Source organism: Leishmania braziliensis, chromosome 7 (genome assembly GCF_000002845.2).
Source record: "Leishmania braziliensis MHOM/BR/75/M2904 complete genome, chromosome 7".
In the NCBI taxonomy this organism is placed as follows: Eukaryota; Euglenozoa; class Kinetoplastea; order Trypanosomatida; family Trypanosomatidae; genus Leishmania; species Leishmania braziliensis.
In genome coordinates, this window is record NC_009299.2 from 304157 (window position 1) to 312872 (window position 8716).

Below are 8716 nucleotides of genomic sequence, written 5' to 3' on the forward strand. Positions count from 1 at the left end.
TCATGAAGCACCTGCGTGACCAGACGGACCACCTGGATGCGCTCTGCGATAGCACCCTGCTCTACTCCTCGATGCTACGTGATCTGTAGAAGGTGAGGTATACGGGTGAGAAACGCCGGAGGCTGAGCTGCAGTGTGAGGCGTCGCTGTTGGCTCCGTCTATCGATTGGTGGCATGCATTAGGTGCACGTGGGCATGTGCATGTCTGGCAGACTCTGGATTTGGTGATTCTTCTTGTTGTTGTTGTTGTTAAGCTATTTAAAGGTAACACATGTGAAGTGTGCTGTGTCGCGTCTCTCTTTCTCTCTGTGCTTCTTTTTGTGTGTGTGTGTGTGTGTGTCGAGACTCGCTACCCTAAAGAACAGCAGCAGAAATAAAAGCGACGCGTACTTCAGCGGTGCTGACAGGCCAGGCGGCATCAGGCGAGAGGACAGCAAGAGAGAAAGAGAGAGAGACATGGGAGTTTTCGTGCGCGGAAACGCGGTTGTTTTCTTTCCACGCTCTCCTAGAGAAGGCGTCGCTCTATCGTTCTCCTACGCCACTGTCGCTGCGTGCGGTCACTCGAAATGAGCCCGCTGAGCCGCAGAAAAAAGGTCTTCAGCAGCTTAGCGCGAGGCCTCGGGGGTGGCGGTGGCCTGCCCGACGTGTTGCATCGCGCACGACTGACACAGCGGAGGCGACACGTACACGGGCGAGTCGAATGACGTCTTCCTCCACTTCTCTCTTGCTACTACAACGGTTCTTTTGTCTCTCTTTCCTCTCTTCATATCCGCCGGCTGACTTTCTCTCTTTCTCTCTCTCGTTCTATTCAGTTGTGTCTGCTGTGTTACGGCTGGCGCCTCAGAGTCTCTCTCACACCCTCCCTCCCTCCAAGTACGTACACAAGCGTGAAGGCGAACCGATCCCTCACCTCACACCATTCATCGACTCACGTTGGTTTTTGCGGTGGCGTTCTTCACACACTGAGCAGCTGTGCTACGCTCCAGAACGAGCCTTCAGCGAGGGTGCGCCCACTTTGTGTGTGCACACACACTTGGCCGAATAATCGATAGCAGGCAGACGAGCCGATACGCGTGCCGTGTGTCCCCCTCCTCCCTCACCTTCCCCCCCTCTCTCTCTCTCACCAGTCCTTTCGCCATAGGAGCATGTAAAGTACTAATGCCCGTAGGAGTCAGCGTCTCTTCCCTGCCCGTCCCACCACCTTCTCTCTTTCCTTAGCTGCGTCTCCGCCTCTCTCTCTCCCTACATCCGGCGTTGCCTGCGGTTGTGCTTCTCTCCCGCCTTCCTCGTGTCTGTGTCGCCGTCAGCAAACGCCCAATTACCCCGTCGCCATCGTCGCCCCCCTCAACAGCGTCTCGCTCTCACGCTCTTCCCCTACTCTGCTCTGACTTGCAAACTGGGGCTTTGCGTACGAGACGGAGTGAAGGGCACAGCGAGCGAGCGCGAGCGACCATCGGTCACAGCGCACCACGAGCCACACGAAGTCACCCAGAAGGGAGCGACAACGCGCACCTCCGCGGACCACTTCACCCCACCTTTCCTCTCCCCACCCCACACCGTGGGAGGCACTTGAGGGGCATCCATTGATGTGAACATGTCAGAGATGGGCGATCATGATACTTTGCTGCCGTTGCACTCGGCGACCAGCGTCTCTCGGTCGTACGGCACGTACGACTACGACGTTCACGAGTTTGACCGCCTGCGCAAAGAGGACATAGCCTACTCCGTAAGGCAGCGCTTCAGCAAGCGCTCGAACACGCTCATCACGGGTGGCGAGCACTTCGGTACTGGCATAGAGGAGTCTCTCGAGGACATCTTCGCCCGCGCCAACGAGGCCATGCCGCTGTACGAAAAACTCGGCAGGGTGGAGGGCATCTCGAACACGCTGCACACGTCCCTGACGGGCGGCGTGGATGCCGCCACGGTGGCGGCGCGCCGCGCTTTCTTTGGCCGGAACGCGCTGCCCGAGGACCCGCCACTGACGTTTTGGGCGATCTACAAGGCCTCCTGGGAGGACAGCATGATCCGCCTGCTGACGGTGGCGGCCATCGTGTCGCTCATCCTCGGGCTCACTGTGCCTGACCCCGGCCAGACGGAGGTGAACTACAAGACGGGCTGGATCGAGGGCTTTGCCATCGTCTGCTCTGTGGTCATTGTGACCACGGTGTCATCCGTGAACGACTATCGCAAGGAGCAGAAGTTCCACAAGCTGACGGAGGAGAACTCTGCGCAGCCGGTTCGCGTGCGCCGTGGCGGCGAAGAGACCACGATTGATGTGACGGAGATCGTCGTGGGCGATGTTGTGGGCCTGTCGCCTGGGCTTGTGGTGCCTGCGGACGGACTCTACGTGACGGGCATGAGCGTTGTGATCGACGAGAGCAGCGTGACGGGCGAGAACGACCCTAAGAAGAAGAGCGTGGACTCGCCGTTCATTCTGACGGGGACTGTGGTGAACACTGCGGAGAGCGCGTACATGCTGGCGTGCGCCGTGGGTGAGCGCTCATTCGGTGGAAAGCTGCTGATGGAGTCGTGCGGCGCTGGCGCGCCTCGCCCGACGCCACTGCAGGAGCGGCTCAACGAGCTTGCCGACCTCATCGGTCGCATCGGTCTCGGCTCCGCGATGCTGCTGTTCGCTCTGCTCTCCATGATGGAGGTGCTCCGCATGCTGCAGCACGAGCCGGGAACGTCCTACCTCCACTTCCTCGACTACTTTCTTCTCTGTGTCACCATCATCGTGGTGGCCGTGCCGGAGGGTCTGCCGCTGGCCGTGACGATCGCGCTTGCCTACTCTCAGAGCAAGATGCACGATGACAACAACCAGGTGCGCCGCCTGCGCGCGTGCGAGACGATGGGCAACGCGACGCAGATCTGCAGCGACAAGACGGGCACGCTGACGCAGAACCTGATGAGCGTGGTGCAGGGCTACGTTGGCATGCAGCACTTCATCGTGAAGCGTCCGGGCGACCTGCTGGAGCCGGTTCCGCTGTCTGACATGCGCGCGGCCTCTCTCCGCCGGCTGAGCGAGGGCATTGCGGTCAACAGCTCGAGCGAGAAGGTTGTGAGCACGACGGACAAGGAGGGCCACAGGGTTGCGCCGTACTGGCAGTGGGTGGCGGACAGGGGCAACAAGACGGACAACGCGCTGCTGGACTTCGTGGACCGCGTTGCGATGACGGAGGCGGACGCATGCGACATGAAGTCGCGGCCGCACCAGCGGACCCGCAAGGCGTGCCAGCAGCGCGGGTTCACGATCTTCCCGTTCACGAGCGACCGGAAGCGGATGAGCGCTGTTGTGCGGCAGGAGGACGGGACGCTGCTGCACCACGTGAAGGGCGGGTCTGACCGCATTCTGCCGCTGTGCGACCGGTACGTGAACGAGACGGGCGACGAGGTGCCCATGACGGACGAGGCGTGCGAGCGCATCGCGCAGCAGGTGAAGAAGCTGGCGGACATGGGGAACCGGACCATCGGTGTCGCGTACGCGGTGCTTAGCGGCACCGAGCTTCCCGAGGATGAGCCGACCGAGGCGCTGGTGTGGCTGTCCCTGCTCGGCATCCAGGACCCGCTGCGGCCGGAGGTGGCGGATGCCGTGATGAAGTGCCAGGCGGCCGGCGTGACGGTGCGCATGTGCACCGGCGACAATATCGATACGGCCGTGGCTATCTCGCGCCAATGCGGCATCTTCAACCGCTCTCGTGGCGATCTTGCGATGACTGGCCAGGACTTCCGCAATCTTGTGTACGACGCGTACGGCGACGACGAGCGCATGGCGAAGTTCTGGCCCGTGCTGGACCACATGACGGTGATGGCGCGCTCGCAGCCGCTGGACAAGCAGCTTCTTGTGTTGATGCTGATGACGCGCGGCGAGGTTGTTGCCGTGACTGGCGACGGCACGAACGATGCGCCTGCGCTGCGTCTTGCGAACGTTGGCTTTGTGATGCGGAGCGGGACGGACATCGCGGTGAAGTCTGCGGACATTGTGCTGCTGGACGACAACTTCCGCTCTGTGCAGCGCGCTGTTGTGTGGGGCCGGTGCGTGAACGACAACATCCGGAAGTTCCTGCAGCTGCAGCTGACGGTGAACTACGTGTCCGTGGCGCTGACGTTCATCGGGTCGCTCATGGCGGGTGGCCGCTCCTCGCCGCTGACAACGGTGCAGCTACTGTGGGTGAACCTGATCATGGACACGCTGGCTGCCTTGGCGCTTGCGACGGAGGAGCCGAGCGAGGAGTGTCTGAAGCGGCAGCCCATTCACCGCAAGGCGCCGCTGGTGTCGCGCCGCATGCACATCACGATCGCGTTGATTGCAGTGTACCAGCTGCTTCTTACACTCGTGTTGCAGGCGTTCGGTCACCGCTGGTTCGGTGCGAAGCGCCACAGCCGCGAGCACAGCACGATCGTCTTCAATGTGTTTGTGTTTGGTGCGTTGTTTCACATGTTCAACTGTCGCAAGCTGTACGACGAGATCGACGTCTTTGAGGGCTTTGGGCGCTCGAGACCGTTTCTTCTCGTCGTGGGCTTCTGCGCGTTGTTTCAGGTGGTGGCCGTGCAGACGTTTGGTGACTTCATGGACGTCAGTCGCCTGCGTTTTTCGGAATGGATTGGGACGGTGACGCTGACGTTTGCCACCATCCCGCTTGGCATGACGTCGAGACTCATCCCGGCCAAGGAGGCGCGCTTCAAGCGCGAGTTTGACGCAGAGAACATCGACGAGGACGCTCAACACTTCTTGGTGAGGCTGGCCAAGGACGTCGAGCGCACCGCCGACGAGCGCGCCGGTCGGTCTGGTGAGGCGCTAAGCAAGGCGAAGCGCGCGCGTGTGCTGAGCCTGTGGTACCGTGCTTACGCCAAGCACGTGGGGACGCTGCGGGTCGTGAACGCTTTCCATCGGGCGCATTTTGACCGTGACATGACTTCGGAGTTGTCTCGCAGCGTATACCGCCAGATGTTGAAGCTCACTTCATCCAATGTGTAAGCTGCCTTGAGCTGAAGGATGACTCCTGTGGTGGCGAGGCTTGCTGGCGAAGGGTGGTGTCTGTATGTGTGGGGTGGGGCAACGTGGTGAAGGGGTGTTCAGGCTGGCAGACGATCAGACCGACATAGAGCTGAGCTTTTCATGTCTTCCTTGCGCGCCTGCAGTGCGCTCAATCACCTCGTCGTTTGTCCACCAGGAGCACGCGTCCGTATGCGCATTTGCGCTCACGTCATCACCATCGTGTTTTCTTCTCATGTACGCCGTCTTCGCTCCCTCCTCGCATCTTCCCCCCACCCCCTTCCTCCCGCTGTGGTTTGCTCTTTTCGTTTGCCAGTATAGTAGGGCATAGCTGCTTCGCCCTCCCTCCCTCCCTCCCTCCCTCTCTCTCTCTCTCCTCTCTTTCCCCTCTTCCCCCCCCTCTCCCCTCCCCTCAACACCCACGCCCACGCATTATCGTTGTTGCTGCTCAAGTCTGTCCCTCCTCTCTCCACCATTCATCCCTCCTCTTCTGCTCGCGTGCGTTCCTTCTGACCCTCTCTTTCTCCTTGTTTCCCTCGAGCTGCTGCTTCGCCGCACCTCCCTCTCTTTCCCTCTGCCTCTTCCGCTCTCGCTGCGGCCGTGTTCCTCCTGCGCTGTAGTCGACTCCTCCCACTCTTCCGCTTTGCTGTTCCCCCCTTTTTCTCCGCGACATTGGCGCGTGGGGCGAAGGGGCTGGTGCAGGTGGAAAGGCAGAGCGTGCGAAGAGAGAAAGCGGAGAGGGCAGGTGTGCGCAGCAACACGAGAGGAACTTGACGACGCCCCACATCAGCGGCGAACGGATGCTCCTCTCTCTCTCTGAAGACAAGCGAAAACAGAGGCCTCCCCCCCACTCCAACCCCGATGCCGACACCGACGCACATCAGGAAACGCGATCCGCGCCCAGCATTCTCGGCTACAGTACGCACAGAGCGAAGGGGGCGAGCAAGACGTGGTGAGAGATCAGGAGAGCGCAGCAGGTGCGTGCCTCAGTGCTTCTTTGAGTTTTTTTCCTCTCTTATTGTTTTGTGGTTTGCTTGTCCGTCCCCCATTTTTCTCCCTCTCTCTCTCTGCCGCTCCCTTACTTGGTGCAAGCGCACGCGTGTGGGCGTAGACGGAGTGTGGCGACAGGAGTTAACTCAGGGGATGCCGTGGATGGGGGACACCACCCAAGGCCCACACATGATCTCGTGCCATCCTAAGTGGTGGAGGACCTCAACTGGAAGAGCGTGCGCATGCACCGTAACGCCAGTCACACGGAGGTCAAGTGGTGGCGTTGCTGATCCTTCTCTTGTGGATAACAGAAATGCAACAGGAGCAAGAGGGAATAGACGGCACTGCAGCGACGGGCGGAAGTGGAGGAGTGTGAGGTGTGTCGGGAGGGGAGGGGGAGGGGGAACGGATTCAGCTGCTGGGGCGGCAGTGCATCGATCCGCCGCACACCTCTCTTCTTGCACGCGTTGCTTCCCTTCTCTGTATGTGCTGCCACCCACCCAGCCAGCCAGCACCAGGGTGGTGGTGGTGGTGGCGGCTGGGTGACTGTGTTGCGGAGAGAGGGGGGTGGGAGGGTACAACGAGCAGCTGCACTTACCTCTGTCTGTGTTCAAGCTGTCGTGTACCCTAATCATGCACGGCTTTACGGAAGCCACCTCTTCTCCTTTCTCTCGCGCTCACTCCCTCTGTCATCGTCTCCCCCACCCCCTTCTGCGCTCCGCACAGCTGACTGGCGGCAGCGGGCCGATATCTGCACACACCCTCCTCCCCCCACCCACATGCACCGACATTTCTTCTCTCGTCTGCCCCTTCCCTCTCTTTGACGAGCTCCTTCAGTGTCTCTCCAGACGTCTACACGCGTACCCCCCCTCGCCTCCCCTCCTCCAACTCCCGCCTCGCTCTCACCTGGCCTGCGCACCGATCAACGCAGTGGACGGCACTAACAAAGTAAAACGAGCGAACAGCGCAAACAAAAAATGTACGCCGGCTTTCCCAGGCTCAACGTGACGGAGGCGCAGGAGGCCGTCGATCTCGACTTCGAGCTGGCGAACGAGAAGGGCTGCGTGAAAGCAACCGAGCTCCTGGTGCCCAAGGTGGTGAACTTGTCATTCCCTGCCGTGTGCGCGCTGCTCTACAACGCACGCACCGCGACGAGCAGCCGCAACATCTTCGGCAGCGTCATCGGCCTCCAGCTGCAGGACGTTGTCGAGGTGACGGACGTCAAGATTAACCCGTCCATCGACATTGAGGAGGATGACCGCATGACCGAGGAGGAGCGCATGGAGCGGGTGCGCAAGGAGCGTAAGCTGCTGGACGTCGACAAGGCAATCTTCGAGAATATGTACAATCAAGAGAACCTCGACACGAACGTCATTGGCCAGTTTGTCATCTCCAGCGCCCGCTTCAACCCCTTTTCCACGCGCACGATGCGCAAGTTGCAGGAGCTGCACAGGGAGAGCCTGCCAGCGATTCTTCTGACGTACGATCCCTTCCGCACAGGCCTGTTAGGCCGCCCCCACATCCGCGCCTACACGCCGACGGCGGCCTATTACAAGTACGACTCGCTTGTGTCGACCGAGCGCGGCTACCAGCGTCGCCGTAGCCTGGCGCAGTACGCCAAGGAGAGTGGGGTCACCAAGGAGGGTGTGCTCCACGAGATTCCGGTGAAGTTGGAGGTGGACGCCTTCCACAGGCTGAACCTGATGAACCTGCAACCGACTTCAATCGGCGATTCCTTCAAGGCCATACAGAGTATGGCAGTGAGCAACTACATGGAGGCGCTGCTTAGCTCGATCCGTAACAACACGGATCAGCTGAAGCAGAAACTTGATTACGAAGGTAATATTAAGGATAACGGCAACGTGCCCGTCGGTCAGGATGCGGAAACGATGCTACTCATGAAGCACCTGCGTGACCAGACGGACCACCTGGATGCGCTCTGCGATAGCACCCTGCTCTACTCCTCGATGCTACGTGATCTGTAGAAGGTGAGGTATACGGGTGAGAAACGCCGGAGGCTGAGCTGCAGTGTGAGGCGTCGCTGTTGGCTCCGTCTATCGATTGGTGGCATGCATTAGGTGCACGTGGGCATGTGCATGTCTGGCAGACTCTGGATTTGGTGATTCTTCTTGTTGTTGTTGTTGTTAAGCTATTTAAAGGTAACACATGTGAAGTGTGCTGTGTCGCGTCTCTCTTTCTCTCTGTGCTTCTTTTTTTTTTTTTTGTGTGTGTGTGTGTGTGTGTGTGTGTGTGTGTGTCGAGACTCGCTACCCTAAAGAACAGCAGCAGAAATAAAAGCGACGCGTACTTCAGCGGTGCTGACAGGCCAGGCGGCATCAGGCGAGAGGACAGCAAGAGAGAAAGAGAGAGAGACATGGAAGTTTTCGTGCGCGGAAACGCGGTTGTTTTCTTTCCACGCTCTCCTAGAGAAGGCGTCGCTCTATCGTTCTCCTACGCCACTGTCGCTGCGTGCGGTCACTCGAAATGAGCCCGCTGAGCCGCAGAAAAAAGGTCTTCAGCAGCTTAGCGCGAGGCCTCGGGGGTGGCGGTGGCCTGCCCGACGTGTTGCATCGCGCACGACTGACACAGCGGAGGCGACACGTACACGGGCGAGTCGAATGACGTCTTCCTCCACTTCTCTCTTGCTACTACAACGGTTCTTTTGTCTCTCTTTCCTCTCTTCATATCCGCCGGCTGACTTCTCTCTTCTCTCTCTCGTTTATTCGGACCTCGG

General features: G+C 59.8%; 2 protein-coding genes across 2 annotated transcripts; both read left to right on the forward strand.

The window, feature by feature from the left end:
• Positions 1-1593: 1593 nt before the first annotated feature.
• Positions 1594-4974, forward strand: LBRM_07_0700 (putative vacuolar-type Ca2+-ATPase; the record flags this gene model as incomplete). The annotated part of the gene is made up of 1 exon (XM_001562516.1): positions 1594-4974. The coding sequence occupies one exon, from the start codon at positions 1594-1596 to the stop codon at positions 4972-4974; it is 3381 nt and encodes a 1126-aa protein (XP_001562566.1).
• A 1985-nt stretch (positions 4975-6959) lies between these two features.
• Positions 6960-7967, forward strand: LBRM_07_0710 (conserved hypothetical protein; the record flags this gene model as incomplete). Its single annotated transcript, XM_001562517.1, has 1 exon — positions 6960-7967. The coding sequence occupies one exon, from the start codon at positions 6960-6962 to the stop codon at positions 7965-7967; it is 1008 nt and encodes a 335-aa protein (XP_001562567.1).
• Between the last annotated feature and the right edge of the window lie 749 nt (positions 7968-8716).